Source organism: Lissotriton vulgaris, chromosome 11 (assembly GCF_964263255.1).
Source record: "Lissotriton vulgaris chromosome 11, aLisVul1.2, whole genome shotgun sequence".
Taxonomy (NCBI): Eukaryota; Metazoa; Chordata; class Amphibia; order Caudata; family Salamandridae; genus Lissotriton; species Lissotriton vulgaris.
In genome coordinates this window covers 250,615,350-250,635,976 of record NC_141699.1, presented here as the reverse complement: position 1 = coordinate 250,635,976, position 20,627 = coordinate 250,615,350, and the positions used below count along the sequence as shown (strand labels likewise).

Genomic DNA, 20,627 nt, shown 5'->3' with positions numbered 1-20,627 from the left:
TCTGTCTCCCTCTCCCTCACCCCATCTCCCCTGACTCCCTCCATCTCCCTCTCTCTGTCTGCCTCTGTCACCCTCCCTCTGTCACCCTCTGTCTCCCTTTCCCTCCCTCTCCCTCCCTCTCTCTCCCTCTGTCTGTCTCCCTCTCTCTGTCTCCTTCCCTCCCTCTATCTCCCTCCCTCTGTCTCCCTCCATCTGTCTCCCTCCCTCTATCTCTCTCCCTCCCTCTGTCTCCCTCCCTCTGCCTGTCTCCCTCCCTCTGTCTGTCTCCCTCCCTTTGTCTGTCTCCCTCTCTCTCTCTCTGTCTGTCTCCCTCCCTCTGTCTGTCTCCCTCTGACTCCCTCTCCCTCCCTCTATCTCTCCCTGACTCGCTCTCTCTGCCTCCCTTCCTCCGATTCCCTCTCTCTGTCTCCCTTGGTCTCACTCACTCAGTCTCCCTCCCTCTTTCTCCTACTCTCTCTGTCTCCCTCTCTCTCTGTCTCCGTCTCTCTCTCCCTGTCTCCCTATTTCTCCCTCCCTCTGTCTCCCTCCCTCTGACTCCCTCTCTTTCACTCCGTCTCCCCCTGACTCCCTCCATCTCCCTCTCTCTCTGTCTCCCTCTGTCTCCCTCTCTCACCCTCCCCCTCACATCCTCTATCTCCCTTTCTCTCCCTCTCTCTCCCTCTGTCTCCCTCCGTCTCCCTCTCTGTCTCCCTCTCCGTCTCTCTGTCACTCTGCTTCTATCTGTCTGTTCCTGTCCCTGCCTCTATCCGTCTCAGTCCGTCCCTGTCTCTGTCTCCCTCCCTCTGTCTCCCTCTCCGTTTCTCTGTCTCTGCCTGTCTCGGTCTGTCTCTGCCTCTATCTGTCTCTGTCTGTCTGTGTCTCTGTCTGTCTCTTCCTCTATCTCTCTTTGTCTCTATCTCTGTCTATCTCTGCCTCTATCTGTCTCTGTCGGTCTCTTTCTCAATCTGTCCCTGCCTCTATCTCTGTCTCTATCTGTGTCTCTCTCTGTCTCTATCACTGTCTGTCTTAACCTCTATCTGGCTCTGCCTCTATCTGTCTCCCTCTGTCCCTGTCTCTGACCCTATCTGGCTGTGTCTGCCCCTGTCTCTACTTGTGTCTGCCTCTATCTGTCTCTGTCTCTATATGTCTTTATCTGTCTCTATCTCTATCTGTCTCACCTCACTCGGCTCTCACTCCCTGCTGCCCTCTGTCACCTCACCCGGCTCTCACTCTCTGCTGCCCTCCCACCTCACCCGGGCTCTCACTCCCTTCTGCCCTCCCACCTCACCAGGCTCTCACTCCCTGCTGCCCTCCCACCTCACTGGGCTCTCTGTCCCTGCTGTCCTCTGTCACCACGCCTGCTGTCCTCCCCCTCCCCACACCCCGCTTGTGTGTGTCAGCCCAGCTGAGACAGCTTCCCGGGCACACGCACAGCCGCACCCCAGTACTTTACAGGTCTTTAAAAGACCATTTACATGTTAATGAGGCTTTGTTCACCTCTTCTTAGCACCCCTGCAGCTCCACTCTGACTGTGGCTGGAATCGCCCGGCCCCCACAGAGAAGTAGGCGGTGTTTGCTGACACTTAAAAACATTTTTTTTTAAAAATAACACAGGTTTGATGTCTGTAAGGTCCGAGGGCCGCCAAGGAAGGCTTGCAGGGCCGCTGGCGGGCCGCGAGACATATTTTCAGTACCCGTGCTCTAGAGGCTAAAAAAAGTGACGTTAGGCTGACTGGCGTGATTTGTTTTGCCACCTATTGGCCTTTCGTCACTTTTCTCTCTGTAGCGGTAATTTTTTTATCGCCTTGATGCTAGTGTTAGCGGCAGTTTTCCGCGCGGCCAGCTGATACTATCGCCATGTAGCAAAGTATGGTAAATACGTTGCTAACAGGGCAATAGTTTTCGGTGATACGACAGCATTAAGAAAATTGCTGCTAACCAATGCAAAAACGGGTTTGCGGCAATTCTAGTAAATATACCCCAATGTGTCCTTTTGTATCTTAACTGGTGCTCATTTAAGCACCCCAATACCTTCAAGTTGAGTTTGCGCTACATGATAAAATAAAAAACTGCAAAAAAAATAAAAATCGCAGCGGAGTTCAATAGTGCCTGACCTTCCCACTAATACAAAACATTCTTAAAATAATGTATAAAACACCTCTACCCCGGTGAACCTTTCTATTGTTATCAGATCCCCGCGAGCAGCTGACTAACCTCGGGGCCCTATCCTTCAAGTAACTGTAAATCATTTGCCCAAGCTCCGTGACAAATGCGGGTCTCGCTTTGCTCTAAAGCAAGTGAAGAGAGTCTTTTACAAAGCGTGGCCTCATATGATAACCCGCAGGGAAGCGGCAGGCCGTATAATGACGTCTATTGTCTTCACTTCAGCCCAGCCCGAGTTTTTAAAGAAAGGGACGGCACAGTGATGTCTCACGGCCTTCGGCTGCAGTCCATGGTGTACTCGGACATCCACGACCGCTTACAGAGAGCAGCCCTGCGCGAGCCGGATTGCGCCATGGAGAAGGAGCCGCTGCTGAAGGCGCCGGAGAGGCCGAGCCGGGTAAGCCCAACCTGATGAAGTCTTTGAAGCTAAAAAAAAAAACAACTTATGAAAGCATCATTCTTCACGACTGAGGTGCAAGGTCTTTATATACATCTGTGTATGTAAATTCATTAGATTTAATTTCTCAGCCAGAGCTCTCAATTGTTCCTGGTACCTGTTCTTGGACGGTTTTGCCTTTGCATTTTGGTATTGAAAGTGTGCCACTAAACAGACCCACTGGGACATGAATGCAAAGATGAAAAGTAGAATGGATGAGCTGTTGGCACATGCAACTGTGCAACGTGAAGTCTTTGAATTATTATGAATTCCAAGTTAAAACCAGAGACATAATGCAACATTTGAAATTACTGAAGTTCCGGGGTTTGGTAATTACACTGTGGGGTGTTACTGCACCAATAAGAGTGGACTCGGGAACACTCCGGGCATAGGCATTGGTTCACCTATTTGCACGGATTTGAACACTTTCCCTGGATAAATGCAACCTGCATTTTACTGGCAAAAGATGTCTGACCAAAATCCTGAAAATGCATGTTTTTTTATTTGTTGATGCAAAACTTGTACTGCCGTTTCAGCTTCAAACGAGACGGGGGGTGGGGGGAGGGGGGGGGGCTTGGGGCCAAGCTCGTTATGTGTTTTATTTATGTAATTGAGGGAAATAATGTTGTTGCTTGTTCGTCCCACAGCCTACCTGCCAAGATTCATAGGTCCACCATGCATGATTAACTATCAAGTCCTGTTTTTTTTTTTTAGCATTCTAGGACTTCTACGCTGATTTTAAAATCGGTTAAAGAAGACTAAAACTCCGAGAATTATAATAAAAAACGGAACTGGACTAACTAGTTACAAATGGATCTGGGAAACTTAGCAGCTGTGTCACATAAGTATGCATGTTTGAAGTTTGAAGTACATTTCCGAGTTGTAACAAGCATTGGCATAGCTAATAGGTCTTGCCTTGGGGCCTTATAAGTGTTTAGCCATGCAACAGTTAATGTTGTTGCACCAAGGATACTGTGCTGCATAACTAAATACGTATAAGGTCCCAAAAGCGAGACCTATTGGCTATGCCAATGCTTGCTTGTTTTATAGAGGAAACATAGTCATGCTACTATTACTAGTCCAAATGGACGTTAGACCACTTTTCTAGATAATTATTGAATTTTCTATAGAAACAGGGCCGGACTGGTTTTCAGCTTCCCTGCGCTGGTCTGGGGATGCGGACCTGGGGCCATATTATCCATTGCGCTCCAATGGCGCAACAGGCATGTGAGCCCACTTTGTGCGCCCCCTTGGCAAAATGTTATTAGAGAAGGGGCCGCAGACTCTTGTGTGTCCCCTTCGTTAATACTGATAGCACTAGAGCACATGTAGTGCCAACGCTATCAGGAGAGGGCGCTCCCTCATTTGCATGGGGACATACTATCATAGTCCCATGCGAGTGAGGGAATCACTTTGCCTCTGCCTCATGCAAACATGCCCTTATGAGGCGCACTGAGAGTGCGCCACAAAAAGTTGGTGCTCCTGCAGTGCACCGACTAAAGGCAGCCCCCTGGAGGGAGACAGGGGGCCCAAGGAGCCTCCAGACATCTTGCTGTAGGTGGGTACAGTCACTCATTGCATCCGCCTGCAAGGGTCCCTCTCTCCCTTCTTCAAAGTGCGGGCGGCGTGCTGCGTGCACTGTGAAACACGGAGCAGCTTTGAAGGAGCCGCTCCGAAATTTACTTTAATGCCCTGTCCCCAGGGCAATAAAGCTGAAAATGACAATAGGTAGTGGCCAAAATAGCTGGTTCTTGTGGCTCTTAGGGTTAATGCATGCACCCCCCCCCCCCCGAGATCTATGTTTAGTGCCATGTTGACAAGTTCTAATCATGCTGGGCCCACTAAGCCATTCATCCTTCAGAGGTTGATACAATGAGTATCATTGAGATGAGAAACAATTACAATCTGGTGCCTGTTAATGTTTCTTTGTGAAGAATGAGTGTAAGGTGATAGGACAGTAATCGTAGGGTGCTACGTAACGTGGCTGAAGATAGGAAGAAGATTAAATGGCATAATATATGAGACGAGGAGAAGAAGTGCTGACAGAAGGGTGAAGGAACAATGGAGCGAGGAGTATGAGAGCAAAAGGGCAGAGAGAAGGAGGCCTGTGGTGGTAGAGTTTGAAGCAGGTACGCCAGAAGGGACACATATATTGATGGGAATGGCTAAGGGAGACGGATGAGGGTAAACGTTCTGTATATGACTGTGTGATGAAGGGTTTAAGAGCAATATTGAGTATTGTAGGACAAGGGGATGATGCACTGGGTGTTTTAGATATGATGAAGAAAAAATGAGGGAATGAGGAATAATGTGTGATAAGAGAATGAAGTGGAAGAAGGACTTTGGTGGAGATTGCATATACCTTCTCAGTGTCTCATATGAATGACTTCTTTGTTGTCCAGCCTGCTGTTGTGTACAGGCTGCCAGATAGTGGATGAGAGATCAAGATGGAAGCCTACAGATAGCAGAGAAAACCAACACACGGTTGTTGGCTGCAGCCATTTTAAGCAATGCTACGTCACTTATTTATATAGCTCTTTAAGCAGCCATAAGGACCCCTCTAAACAATAAGAACAGGTAGAAGGGGCAGTAGGAATAGAAAATAGAGGCCAAGTGAGCAAAGAAACAGGCATTACAGAGGGAATGAGGAAGACGTCTTGATGATTCAGTGGTCTTCCACATGACAGATGTAGAAGTTCTTCCTGGGTAGCCAGCTTTAGGCAAATGGCCAACAGATAAGGGGGGAAGGAAAAGCAGATATTTACAATCAAATTCCCCTTTACAACTGCCATTTTGTCTGCAGTAATATTTATTGGGTACAATTTTGCGAATTTTCCCACTTTTATCTTCCCCAACCTTGTTCCTCCCCTCCTCCGCATATACATATGCTTTTCGATCCACACAGGCACCCCCAGTTCTGCTTAGCAAGAGGAATAGGATGGGGCATGAGACAGAAAAAGAACAGAGAAGTATTAAGTATGGCAAACCAAAAGAGGCAGCAGCATGGCATTGAATGTGATGGCATACGTGAAGAAGGAGCGAGATAAGGTAAAGCGAGCAAGCTGAGGAAACCAGAAAAAAGATTCAGAGAGGTGGAACGAGGAATAGGTAGGAGGAGAAAAAAATCTAGAGAGACAGATAAAGTTTTAGAGTGAGAGAGACTGAGAAGGACATCTAGAGAGGGTTGGGATCCAGAGCAAGGTATGGTAGAGAGGTGAGTTGGAAAGTAGTAGAAGACTTGGGAACCAGAGGTAGTGAGACAAGTATAGAGATACAAGGTGGAGTATGTGTGGGGACGTAGAGAGAGAAGGACACAATGGGAAGTGAGGCATAGAAGAGTCATGTAAAGAAAGTATTGAAACAAAGAGAAAGGTACAGCAAGAGAGGTGAGAGGTGAGGAGTAGGAATATTAGTTGTAGAAAGACAGGTGAAGTAGCTAAGCAGAGGTCAGTTTGATATGAAGGTAGAAAGTGAAGTAGAATGAGTGTTCAAGGAGAGGCAAAGTAGTGTGGTAGAGAGATATATAATCAGAAAGGTGAGGTTCAGACGTTGAATTGTAATAGAGAAAGAGGTACACAGAGAGAGAGAGGTAATGGTAAACAGAAAAAAAATAGGAAAAGAGAGAAAAAGAGTTTGTGAGAACTAGATAAGCTGGTGATACATGTGATGGAGAGAGGAAAGAGGTAGAAAGAGGGGAGAGGTGAGGTAGTGAGTGACATGGGAGGTATCTTTAGAGATTAGATCGTGAGAGAGAGGGGAGGGCTAAAGTGAAATGAGGTAGTGATATGTGCGTTAGAGTAATGAGAAAGAGAGATGTGAGGAAGAGTTGGGACATAAGGAGATGGGTTTTTGAAAGGTAGAGAGAGACAAGGTACAGACAAATTAAGAGGTACATAAAGAGGTGAGGTAAAGACAGAGTTGAAGTTGAGATTATACTGCAGAAAGATACACGGGTGAGATTGGAATAGATCAGTGAGGTAGAGAGGGAGGTGAGGGGGGCAGCGGGTGTAGTAAGATGAGATGTAGATATAGGCTCAGAGGGTGAAAGTAATAGAAGTGAGGTCATTAGAGACATGTACAGAAATATGAGTTAGAAAAATGTATTTGAAAAAAAGAGGCGAGGCAGGCAAAATTGTGAGAGATGGGTAGGGATGTACAGATGGGTAGAACCAGCGAAAGGGGTAGATATAATAATGAGAGGGAGAGAAGTGGATTTAGTGAGGGTGAGGAAGATGAGTAACACAATAGATAAGCAGAGACATAGAGGTGAAATAGAGAAATGCGAGGTAGGCAGGGAAGATGCAAGGTAGACAGAGAGAGGTGTAAGTGATGAGCAAGATAAAGGATAGAAGTAGAGTGACAAGTAAAGGGGGGTGGTGTCAGGCATCCAGTGATGGATGATAGATCAATAAATAAGTGAGATAGAGAGGACGATGGAGTGTTTAGGTAGAGACAGGTAAAGAGAGAGAGTCAGAGGTAATGTCAAGTGGAATGAACTTCAGATAGAGAAATGGACAAAGTTGAGCTACAGAGAGAGAGAGAGAGAGAGAGAGAGAGAGAGAGAGATCAGTTTCCTGGGATGGCGGGGTACGGTGGGGGATTAAAAGACCGGAGCCTAGAGCAAATGCCCACTTTGCCCATTCCTTAAACCGTCTCTAAACATTTCCTTCTTCAGCCAGGCGCTCAAGCCCTTCTGATGAATTCTTTGAGAGTGTCTGGGAGAATTGGAGTCCTTAGGTCTCTGTCTTTTTTGCAGGGATTGGATCAGCCCACATGAGGAATTCATTGAAGACATTACCCCTATGGCTCCCGGGTCACAGAACGCATGCCCTGGGGAGACCTTGTAGTATTTTTTAAAGCACTCTCTGGGACGGAGCTTTTGCTCTACAGCTTGGGAGTGCAGGGGACCTTAGTGGTGGGTCTTATGGCTGCATTTTAATTTATGTGACCTGAAGTGGTAAACAAAGACTCAGACAAATATTATGATTTGCAATACTTTATTCAAAAGTATTTTATTGACAATTGCATTTGGTAACCATTGCAAAGCTTTTTCTTCATAATGAATGCATACTGAATCCATTGGTCTTAATGCTGACTCTCAACCTCTGATTCTTTTTCCTTTAGGGTGGAGATCCATTGACAAAGCCAATAGGCGTGCCTTATATATATTGATGTTGTTAGCCATTGAGAAAGCCAATCAGCTTGCCTCAAATGTCAATGTGGTTACCCCCTGACAAAGCCAATAGTCCCACTTTATCCAAAATGACACACCAGTATATTGCGATTTTCTTGCTTGAATAGGTAGCGGGTATTTTGATTTTGTGGGTTATGACCCCCTAGGGTTCAAATGTGGTTTCAGAATGTCACCCAAGGTATATCTGTCTTTTTGATGTATATTTTTACAAATTAATGCATAGTATTTAGTAGCGTGTGTGCAAAAAAATTACTTTTCCTTTTTTTAAAGAGAAAGCACTGACTGAACAATCATTTATTGAGTCTTTTTGCGTGCTGGTGAATGGAGAATACTAGCCCTCAGATGAGTACTCCTTGTAGTGCTCTTCTTTGCTACACTGAGAGAGCTACAATGGAGTACTTGGTTCCCAGTAAAGAAACAATTGCAGATCTTTTACTTGTGCAAGCCTCATATCCTGCACAACTAATGAACCAATTTCTTATATCCTGCATCCTGTACTGTACATTGTTAAAGGATATGCTCAGCGAGGCAGTGCAGTAAATATGATTAAAAATAACCCGCAATTCACTGAATAAAACAAAGGTTAAAGCGATGATATGGTTAGCTAAAGTAATACTATCTTACTTTACATTAAAAAAAAACCTACAAATTCACTCAACAAACAAAAGCTGGAAGCAACAGTATAGTTAAAAGTGAGAGAAAGATAACTTATTACGCATTACAAAATGTAGGAAATTAATTGAAAAAACTACGATGAAAGTGATCTCATAGTTGTGCTAGATACAAAGATTCTAGCTTACATTGCAAAACCCTAGAAATTCACTAAAAACATAATTCGAGATGTCATCAATGATATTTTCAATTGCACATGTCATGAGTAGTGTGGCTCACTGGTTAGAGGCGGCAGACCCGAGAGCAGAGGACGGCCCGGGACCAGGGTTCGATTCCCGGCGCGGCAGGTTTCTGGACCAGGGTCAGCGGACTCGATAATTCTCTCGCCTCGGTGCCCACTCTGATCAGCGATCACACTCGGCAACTCTGGGCATTAGCTTGCCTCATCTTCACTAACGGCCCACCAGACCGCCGGGGATGCCTGGTCTCACCCTGGAGATACCCATTAAGAGACCATCTGTCAGGGAAGCCAGGAAGGGTTTCGCAGCAGTCGAAGCGCCTTGGGACCCTCCGGGTAAGTAGTGCGCTATATAAATGCCTATACATTTACATACATACATGAGAAATCTAATGTGTTAGGTAGTAATCAGTGCATGGCGGCGAGCAACCTATAGTTAGGTCACTGAACTATAAGTGAGGAATTTCAGTGTTTTTCATGAGTTTAAAATTTAGGTTTTAACTAATATTTTCAATTAACTATGACATAACTTTAACCTCATTTGTTTTTGGGGTGAATTTATGAGTTTTTTAAAAATGTAAACTAAGATAATAGTACCATACCTAACTATAACGTCACTTTAACCTTTTTTTTTGAGTGAATTTCCAGGGAGTTAGAGTAAATTTTTTTATTGTTTGATTACTTAAAATCATTTGGGCGTGGTGGGGGTACAAATTTTGTTAGCTCAGTAAACTGTAACTGGCGAATGTCAGTGTTTTTGTGAGTTTAAACTGTTATGATTTAACTGACATTTTTCACTTTAACCTTTATTTTCTTGCAGAGAATATATATATATATATATATTTTATATATATATATATATACATATATATATATAATATATATGTATATCTATATAGACACACACATGTATATATATATATATATATATATATATATATATATATATATATATATATATATATATATATACTGGAACACATTCAACTGTAGAGTCGAAATAATTGCCAGCACACTGTAATCCGTTCTGAAATATTTTAATGCAAACCCCCCTTCACCCCTGACAGACCCGTATCACTAATCCAGCTTCGTCAGTGTCAGTTTGTGTGTGTAAAGCAGCGCCAGTTTAAACCCATCGGCCAGAGCTAAAATCATTGACATCAATGATGTTTACATTTTGTCAACGTCGCAGCCATCTTTAAATGTGCATCTCTCCTCTATTTATAGAGTAAAGAGTAGGAAATGGCGCAAAAGTAAAGTGCATAGTGCTCGTTTAAAAACATTACATACAGCAAACAATTCATACTTCAAGTACACACATTTGCTTTTTGATACCTTCAGAGATATAAAACATTATTAACCATTTGGTCCTGATTTAACAGTATATCATCTCAGTTTCTTTTGGCCTCTAGGGGTGTATCCCCCTATATGAATCTTTTATATCCACCTAAGATCTCAATGACATTATTTGTTTACCTCTGTTTTTTTGTAGCCCTGTATGGGCAAGAGTATCTTGTTTGGATATTCAGTATGTGGGGATGTCGGATGAGAGACATAAATAAGATAGCAGGGAGTTTTTGTTGTTTTTCAGAAATTATTGAAATATAACAGTTAACAATATACATGATCCCATGTATATAATCAGAGATGGACCCACAATTCTTCATCGTTATTTTAACCCCTTGGTGTCATGGTCTTGAGGTCAATAATATATCTTGACTCCAAGACCCTGAGTGCCTTTTCTCTGTCCCCCCCACGCTCTAGACGGTTTACTTGGTCGATACAGTAAAAGCTTAACAGATCTCTATTGCTCTGATGGTATTTTGCAAAGTGCCGAGCAACCGGATATGATTTGTCTTTGTTAACGATTGCTCGCATATGTTCTAGTATCCTCAGCTTTGTGGGGTTGATGGTGCTCCCTATGTATCTTCTTTTACAAGGGCACTGCAGACAGTAAACGGTGTGATCTGAATTGCAGTTTAACAATTTGTTTATTTTTTTGTTGGGTCTCTCTTCACCTGTTCTACCTGGATATTCTAAGTTTTTTTTACTCCCTTTGCAGGCTTTACAGCGCAAACAGGGGAAAAACCCCTTTTTGGTTAGATCGGTTAGTGGGCTGTAGCTCTGGGGAAAAATGGCAGCTCACAAGATGATCAGAGAGCAATTGACAGCGCCAATATGTTATTAAAGGCTGCTTAGAAAGATGTTTCTTTAAAATGCTGTCAGTTGTCAAGATATGCCAGTTTTTCTTGAAAGAGTGGACCAGATCACCTGATTTGGTGTTGAATTTGGTGATCATTCTCACCTCATCCTCCACCTTTGGCACTGTTTTTGGCACCAAGAGGTCCCTCCTGTTGACTGTAGATGCTTTATTTGAGGCCTGTCGTAGGATGTTTTTGGAATAACCCCTATTTAGGAACCTGTCATTAGCCTCATCTTTTGCTTGTTGAAAATTGGTTTCCTCTGAGGAATTTCTTTTTAGGCGTAATAATTCTCCATAGGGGACATTTTTTATCAGACTCTTAGGGTGGTAACTCGCCGCATGCAAAACGGCGTTACCAGCCGTTGGTTTTCTGTAGAGTCTTGTTTGAAGGGTATTGTTATTTATGTAAACTTCCAAATCCAAATAGCAAATACTAGTCGCGCTTATTGTGCTTGTAAATTTCAGGTTCATAGTATTATCATTAAGCATGAAGATGTAATCCTCGGCCGAGGTACGATCTCCACGCCAAATAATAAAAAGATCATCTATGTATCTGGTCCACATTAAAATGTTATCCGTCCATGCCTCATTGTTCTCAGCCCAAGCTACGTGCTTCTCCCACCAGCCCACGAACAAGTTCGCGTAACTGTGGGAGAAGCACGAGCCCATCGATGTACCCTTAGTTTGTTTGTACATTTGATTTGAGAAAAGAAAGATGTTAAAGTATGAACAAAAGCGTGTCATGCTAAGCAACATATTGCTGTTTGACCTGTATTTTTCTGTTTTTTTGTCTAAAAACCACTTGATCGTCATTAAACCAGTCTCATGGGCTATACAGGTATACAAATTTACCACATCCAATGTAATTAAAAGCATGTTTTCATCCCAGGTAATACTGTCCATAATATGGAGAAAGTCTTGTGTATCTCTCAAGTATGACGGTAAGTCCTTCACCATAGGAGCAAGATACGAGTCTATGAAGCGAGATGTATTCTCCAAAAGACTCCTAATTGAAGACACAATTGGGCACCCTGGTGGTCTTTTGGCATGTTTATGCATCTTTGGGAGATGGTAAAAAGTGGGTAGAATGGGTGATTCACTGTATAAAAATAAGAACTCTTCACCATTGAGCATGCCATCCTCCTTCCATTTGATCAACATTCCATGGAATTCTGTAATGCTTTTCACATACTCTGTTCTTTTTATGGTGATATAGCACTCTTTATCTTTTAATTGTCTTTTTGCTTCTTGTTCATAATGTTCTTTATTAAAAATCACAATATTTCCCCCCTTGTCTGAGGGCTTTATTTCAATAGTTTTGTCCTCTTTCAAGGACCTTATTGCTTCCCACTCTTTCCTTGTGATGTTGGACGATTTCATATCCATCTTATCCTGTGATATTCTTTCCATGTCCGCAAGTACCGCTTCATTATAGACATCTATTGCATCATAGGGTGCCACAGGCAGTTTTTTTGAATTTTTCTTCATATTGCTTGGGTCTCGTATTTGCGGTATAGGTACATCATCACCCTGTATGTTGCCTGATCCACTTCCTAAGATCTCTTGAGTTGGAGTCAATAAAAGATTTGCTAAAGTTTTAGGGTGTTCTTCTGTAATTTCTGCTATTTCATTAACAGTGTGCGTTTCCACTGCCACCTTTTGTGGATGAAGAAGAAAGATTTTTTTAAATTTTAGTTTTCTGATATATCTAAACAGATCAATTCTTGTGTCTACCAGATTAAATTCGCTTGCAGGACAGAAGCTTAGTCCTTTTTTGAGGACCCTTAATTCATTCACTGTCAATTCTCTTTTCGACAGATTGATGACATTATTTTCTTCTGTCATTATTATTTATTCTTTTTGTTGCGATTTGAGGTGCTCCGGGTCACCCTTGGTGAGGCAGTCGACTGCATATCTCCTCTTACCCCTCTTGCCCCGCCTTGTCCTCCTTTTTGGCTTGGTTGTTGGGGAGGATGATTTCTTTGTTGTGGTCTCTGGCGCGTTTCCTTTATGACTTGGAATTTGTCCAAAAAAGGTGTTGCGCTTCTATTTTCTTTTGTTACAGGAGCTTTATGTTGTTCATCCTCAGACACTTCCGATTCTTCTGTGTCTGTAGTGTTTGTACTTACAGCTCCTTGTGCGAGTCGTTTTCTGGTGGCATCGAACTTACGAGCGAAAGTCAATATTCTGCCAGATAGATAGTCCTGCTTGTCTCTTTGAAATTTAGTTTGTTTGCGCTTTCGAATACCCAGTTCATATACCTTGATTCTTTTATTCACAGCGCTTCTCAGATATTCACTAGCCTTTGAATCATTTTCTTTTGAGATAAGGTCTTCTACAAGTGCAATTTCTTTTTTGCATTTTTCATGATCGCTCCATGCGTATTTAATTAGCATTCGTACCATTCCTTTCGAGGATTCAGCAGTATACTCCGCCCAGTCTTTTAATAGAGCAGGATCCGGATTTTCATATGACGGGACCGTAAAGATTCGGAGAGCCCTAGGTACTCTGTCACATTCTATATACCGCTGTAAAGAGGTAGCTTCCCACCATTTCCGGACCTCTCTCTCTGATAGTTTTTCTAATTTCTGAAAGAGTGTTTTCAAGTTGTTACACACTATCGGTGTTGTTGTAGTGGTGTCCACTCTTGGTGGTCGATCTGTGGCAGACCTGAACATTACATTTGCTGCAGACTCTCTCTCTCCCATTATGTCCTCATTACCCGACATCATCATTCCCTTTAGTATGTACTTGTACGTAATGTTACACGGGGCAATGATTTCTCACTCCGTTTAGGGGTTTGCACTATAACTTTGGTTCCTTCGGGACAGAGGCAAAGCACGAAATGTCAAACTTAATGCAGGAAACAGTTCACTCATCGCGCTCGATGCAGGCGTTCGGTCGTCGTCAGCCGACGTCTTCTTCACACTCGCATCGTAGCAAACGGTGAGCCACTTGTTTTCTTGTTTGAAAAGTCTTCTCCGAGCACGTTGTCATAGCTCTAATATCCATGTTGCTCAAAAAAGTGCCTCGGGGCTAATGGCCATATTGATTTATAGCACCGGTTCCTTCACCGCCGTCGCTCCTCCAACTCCCGGGTGCCTTCAAGCTAGCGCTGGTTGGGCGCTTAAACACTGGAACACATTCGACTGTAGAGTCGAAATAATGGCCAGCACACTGGAATCCGTTATGAAATATTTTATTGCAAACCCCCCTTCACCCCTGACAGACGTGTTTCGCTAATCCAGCTTCGTCAGTGTCAGTTTGTGTATGTAAAGCATCGCCATTTTAAACCCATCGGCCAGAGCTAAAATCATTGACATCAATGATGTTTACATTTTGTCAACGTCGCGGCCATCTTTAAATGTGCATCTCTCCTCTATTTACAGAGTAAAGAGTAGGAAATGGCGCAAAAGTAAAGTGCATAGTGCTCGTTTAAAAACATTACATACAGCAAACAATTCATACATCAAGTGCATACATTTGCTTTTTGATACCTTCAGAGATATAAAACATTATTAACCATTTGGTCCTGATTTAACAGTATATCATCTCAGTTTCTGTAGGCCTCTAGGGGTGTATCCCCCTATATGAATCTTTTATATCCACCTAAGATCTCAATGACATTATTTGTTTACCTCTGTCTAGGGGTACAGGGGTATTTTAAGGGTTCAAAAACCCAAACTTACCCCTGAACCCTAAAAACACCCCTGTACCCCAAAACCCAAACCTAGCCCTGAACCCTAAAAATACCCCTGTACCCCAAAACCCATACCTATCCCTAAACCCTAAAACTACCCCTGTACCACATACCCCAAAACTATATCTGAACCCTTAAAATACCCAAACACCCCTAAACATACACCTCCGTACCCCAAAACATATACCCCTATACCAATACTTACCTTATCTAAACATTTAAAAAAAACATGCTTTTACCATTCATGCGTTTACAACGAATTTCGTTGTAAATGTATGCGTGGTAAAAGCATATAAAATGTAATGCCGTGCGTTATAATGGCATTGTGGAGTCATGGTACTTTGGTAATGAAAGTATGCGGAGTGATGGTATGCGGAAAGAAAGTTGCAGAATAATGGGTGTTTACCCTCCCCCGGTAAGTACATTGGTGGCACGGCGGCCCACAACTCCAGCAACATACTCATATTTTTTCACCACCGATTTGAAAAATACACAGGTCTCTCTCATTGATGGCCAGCACTGACATACACTTTTAGACACACCACCCGCCACAAGTTCTAGAATTGCGAACTTTAGAGCTGGGGAGCTACGTTCGAATCTCGGCATCAGCTCAAATCCTGTGATTCCAGGCAAATCGCTTTGTCTCCCCGTGCCTACCACAAATGAATGTGTTCTTCTGTAATGTAAATTGTGCTCCTGCCATGTTGTCGAGTTCACACTATATGATATTGCAAGGAAAAATAAAGTAGGGAAACTCGAGTTCACACACTACTGAACGCGCACTCTTAAGTGCATCAGCAATGCACTGTGAATTGGAGCGTTTCACAGGCCTGTCACAGATAAGAAATGCTATCAAAACGAAATCCTACAAAACAATATACTACTGGCCGGCAGCAATTCATACCTGGACAATGTCGGGACGGGCTGCTAGTATCATAATAATAATAATAAAAACATTTATTAAGCTCCTGGTTACACTACGAACAGTGCGTCCCCGTGCTGAGGATGCATTCCACAAGACTCCTAAAAAAAACGGTCCATGATGAGGGGAAGGGACAGGAGAGGTAAGGCCCTGTCTCAATACTAGTCTTTAGGGAACAAGTAAGTCTTAAGTTTCAGCCGGAACCGCATTTCTGAAGGTTCCATCCGAAGTTCAATGGGGAGTTCGTTCCATTGTTTGCTGGCTAGAAACCTAAAAGAATGCCCACCCATTTGCGCTTTATAGATACGGGGTACCAAAAACTGCATGCTGCCCATAGATCTCAAAAGGCATTTGGGATGGTATATGGTCAGCATCTTTTGGAGGTAAGCAGTGCCATGGCCCTGTGCAATACGGTGGGAAATGCACATGGCTTTGAACCGGATACGTTCCCGCATGGGGCACCAGTGTAAGGTCTGTAGCGCACGTTTCCCAGACGAATTCCTCTGCAAGTTTAAGCCAAGCCTGGCAGCCGCATTTTGGACACATTGAAGTTGGTTCAGGCCCTTTTTAGGTCTCGCCTGTCGATGCGCATGCGCATCGAGCAAGGCGAGACTATTGCGAGTTATCCACTCTTTGGCAACACTGCAAGGAATCGTGGCGATTCCTTGCAGTGCCCGTGACTTTTAAGGTCAATGCGCATGCGCATTAAGCTTATGCGCATGCGCATTGACCTTAAAAGTCACGGGCGCGTGCACGTCCGTGTTTGTTTACCCGCTCCGCCCCCTCCCGCCGTGTCGCATTTCTCCTCCCCCTCCCCTCCGTCTTGTACTCACCCTCTCTCCCATCTCTCTCTCCCATCCTGGTATCTCTCTCTCACCCTTTCTCCTCCCACCCTGCCGTCTCCCTCACCCCCCTACCATCTTCCCGTCTCTCTCACCCTCTCTCTCATCCTGCCGTCTCTCTCACCCTCTCTCCCAGCTCGTCAGCCAGGCTCCCTCTGACAGCCTCCCGCCTTCACTGCCCGCGTAGAAGATACCGTCCGTGTTTGTTTACCCGCTCCGCCCCCTCCCGCCGTGTCGCATTTCTCCTCCCCCTCCCCTCCGTCTTGTACTCACCCTCTCTCCCATCTCTCTCTCCCATCCTGCTTTACCCTCTCGGTAAGTAGGTCCTTCGTAACTCCCATAGACTGCTAGTTGATGTTCCCAGCTTACCTTTTAGCTCCGGTTGCACTCGTCTTTTTCCTCTCTCAGAGGTCTTCGGCAGGACGCGCTGTTTTTAAAGGGGATTCAATTGGATAATTGGCATCAGCTTTGCCACAAGTCCGCGCCTTCGTATTATGTATGTGTTCCCTGGCGTTTTGAACGCGCCATCTTGGAGGGGAGAATTGAGGTCTGTAATTTTAGTCTGGCAAGACTGTGGCTTGGTGGGGTCGTTTAATGTCCCAGCTTGTGTGGCACCACTTTGCCATCCAGGCCGCTGCTGTCGCCGGACATGTGGTTGTTCTTCTGGCTACGGTGATGGCTGGATCATCTTTGTTGGTTGCAATAGGTGCTTAGAGGCATCTAGTCTCCCCGTTCTCGGTACATATTTGTCTTGCAGTGCTGCGCTCTGCGGAAGGAAGAAGGCGCACATAGACCGAGGTGTTTCTTTATTTCCGAGTCCTGGCCTCATCTACTGAGGGGGGAGCCGGCCTCCGCCATGTCTGTCCTCGTCGTGGACTTTGAAACTGCCCCCTTCTGGCACTTCTCAGCATTTCTTGTCTCGGTCCCCAACTCTTCTTTGTGGCGCACGGGTCTGTAGGTGTGTGTGCGCAAGCAGGCACGCACACACACTGAATTCCATCACCACTATCCCCTCCTCCACAGGCACACATACACACGCACTCGATATTCCCGCACACCCACCCCCGCTGTTCACCCACACTACTGCTCCAAAGCCTCCCCCACGCATAACCTGCCCTCTCGTTCATCCTGTGCGCCGTGCCTCCGTCTCGCGCCAGCCACACATCCGCTCGCTTCTACAGTGCTACACCAAGCCTTCTCCCGCCATTCTACCAGCCAGCCTCTCTTCCTCTCCACAGTGGCGTAGCAGGTGTGTCATGTGCCCTCGTGCAAGAAAAAAACGGGACCCTGGTCGCAGTATGAACTGCGAAGTGCAGCAATAATGATGGTCTACTGGACCGTTATTGCTTCTGGGCTCCGGTGCCGCTGCACCAATGGAAGCTACACCAATGTCCCTCCCCCTGGCTCTCATCCTCTCCCTTCCTGATCCATTCACTCTTGTTTATTTCTTCCCAGGTACCCTTTTCATAGCAGCCATTATGCGATCACTACACATCTCCCTTCCTCTCTTTCATTGTTGCCTGCTCTCCCCTTCATATTCTGCTATGCCTCCTTGTATAATAAATCCATGATCAGTCCATCTTCTTCTCTTCGCCTACCTACGTCTTCTCACAGCTCGTACCCACCTACTCAATTTCCCTCCTCCTCCCCTCTCCTCCAGCTTCTCTCTTTGTACATCCAATTCGCTTCACTCCCTCGTATCTTCTACCTATGGCGCCCTCTCCTCTCCTCTGTTCTTTTCAATTAATCGTCAACACCTTTCTCATTTTCATTATGTCCTTTATGTCCGGGATAATGTGTGCGGCCGCAGCCTAGTGGCCAAAGGCTGGTCTCATGAAACACTCCCTCCATCCCCCATTCCCCACCTTTCTTCTGACGCAGGAAAAATGTCAATTGAGTTGGAATCTGACAACATGGAGGCTGCAGGAGATTTAAAGGCGCCACCTCCCTCCTGCTTCCAGGCTGACAGCGAATCCTGCACCCTTGGCCGATGGGGTGGGTGTGTTGAGCACGCACATTGCTCCCCGTTTGTAAATAGTGGTTTGTTTCCCCACCACCCCTTTCCAAAATGGCCTGGGTGCCTGCACACTCTTCTGACATGTGAGATTTCCATTTGCACGTATGGGACCATATGACCTGTGTTTTTATAGGGTGCTGTCTCAGTTCTCAACCACTCACTCACCCTCACCCTCACTCACCCTCACCCTCACTCACCCTCAACCCCTCACCTACCCTCACCCTCACTCACCCTCAACCCCTCACCCTCACTCACCCTCAACACCTCACCCTCACTCACCCTCAACACCTCACCCTCACTCACCCTCAACCCCTCACCCTCACTCACCCTCAACCCCTCACCCTCAACCCCTCACTCACCCTCACTCATCCTCACTCACCCTCAACCCCTCACCCTCACTCACCCTCACTCACCCTCAACCCCTCACCCTCACTCACCCTCACCCTCAACCCCTCACCCTCACTCACCCTCAACGCCTCACCCTCAATCACCCTCAACCCCTCACCCTCACCCACCTTCACTCACCCTCACCCTCACTCACCCTCACTCACACTCACCCTCACTCACCCTCACCCACCCTCAACCCCTCATCCTCACTCACCCTCAACCCCTCATCCTCACTCACCCTCAACCCCTCACCCTCACTCACCCTCAACCCCTCACCCTCACTCACCCCCACTCACCCTCAACCCCTCACCCTCAACCCCTCACCCTCACTCACCCTCAACCCCTCACCCACCCTCAACCCCTCACCCTCACTCACCCTCAACCCCTCACCCTCAACCCCTCACTCACCCTCACCCTCAACCCCTCAGCCTCACCCTCACTCACCCTCAACCCCTCACCCTCACTCACCCTCACTCACCCTCAACCTCATGCTAAAGATTTACAAAAAAACCCATAAACAATTCTAAAAGCACTAACTCTAATGCTGCGAGACCTATTGCATTTCTAATGCTTGTTACTGAGGCCACAGAGCAGGGAATTCCCATAGTCAAGATGGGAAGTGACCAAGGCATGCACTAATGTTTTCCTAACTGTGATGGGTAGGAGATCCAAGATTTTACGTAAGACCTTCAGTATGCCATAGCATTTACCTGCCATATTGCCAATATGTTGGGAATATGAAAGATTGGTATCCAGGAGAACACCCAAGTTCTTCACCGTATCAGAGGGGTTGGGTGTAGGACCCAGGCCATCGGGCCACCAGGCCGATGTCTAAATTGATGGAGAGGAACCAATCACTAGAAGTTCAGTCTTGTTCCCGTTAAGGCGGAGGCAATTGCTCTTGATCCAGACCACAAGTGCCACAAGAGAAGCAGAAAAATTATCTGCCGTCTCAACTGGGTTGTGAGATAGAGTGACCACCAGTTGAGTGTCATCCGCATATGAAACAATATACACCCCATAGGATTCCACCATCCTAGCCAGGGGTTCCATATACAGATTAAACAATGTAGGGCTCAATATGGAGCCCTGCGGGACCCCTTGTCTAAGAGATCGAGGCGTGGACTTGAAGGGGGGCAGTGTATTTGGAATTTCCTATCCGCCAGAAAAGAGCCCATCCATTCATAGGCTGGCCCGGCAACCCCCATCTCGCTCAGACGGGCAAGAAGTCTAGAGTGCGATACAGTATCGAACGCCGCACTAAGTCCAGCAATATCAAAGCAGCGGTCTGTCCTTCGTCCACTTTCTGACGAAGCAGTTCTGTGGAGAAGAGAAGGGCAGTTTCCGTAGAATGTTTCGCCCTAAAACCAGATTGGGTAGAGTGAAGAAGATGATTATCCTCCACAAATTTAACCAACTGGTTATTGACCAATTTCTCCACCACTTTGGCACAGAAAGGCAAGAGGGAAATGGGGCGGAGTTTATCCAGTTGGGAAATACTCTGGTTAGTTTTCTTTTTAATAGGAACGACCTGGGCAAGTTTCCATTCCTCAAGTACCTTACTTTCTTGAAAAGATAGGGTGGCCAAACTACCTGTGTAGTTCCACAGGAGGTGTTAATGACTCCTGAGAATTTTAGGAGGGGCGACGTCCGTAGGGGATCCAGAATGGATACCCATAATTAATTTGATCAATTCCTCCCTCGGAGGCACCATGAACTCCTTGAGACATGTCTTCTTAGTGAGCCTTTGGCAGGTATCCAAGGCCGGGACTCTTCGGCTGGACCCTGCTGAAAAGACACATATATCTTCTCCACTTTGCTCACAAAGTGGTCGGCGATGGATTCACATATCTCGGTGGAAAAAAGATCTTTGGTCACTGTCCTCATGAGTGCCGTTAGCTCCTTATAAATTAAGAAGAGCTTATATATATATA

General features: G+C 45.5%; 1 protein-coding gene across 1 annotated transcript in view; it reads left to right on the top strand.

Moving 5' to 3' along the window:
• The first annotated feature begins 2,372 nt into the window (after positions 1 to 2,372).
• LOC147679581 (solute carrier family 2, facilitated glucose transporter member 11-like) overlaps positions 2,373 to 20,627 on the top strand; it is a 318,984-nt gene continuing 300,729 nt past the window's right edge. The window contains exon 1 of the mRNA XM_086943164.1: positions 2,373 to 2,539. Coding sequence (XP_086799290.1) covers positions 2,405 to 2,539 — 135 coding nt within the window. The 5' untranslated portion in view covers positions 2,373 to 2,404. The remainder of the gene's footprint in view (positions 2,540 to 20,627) is intronic.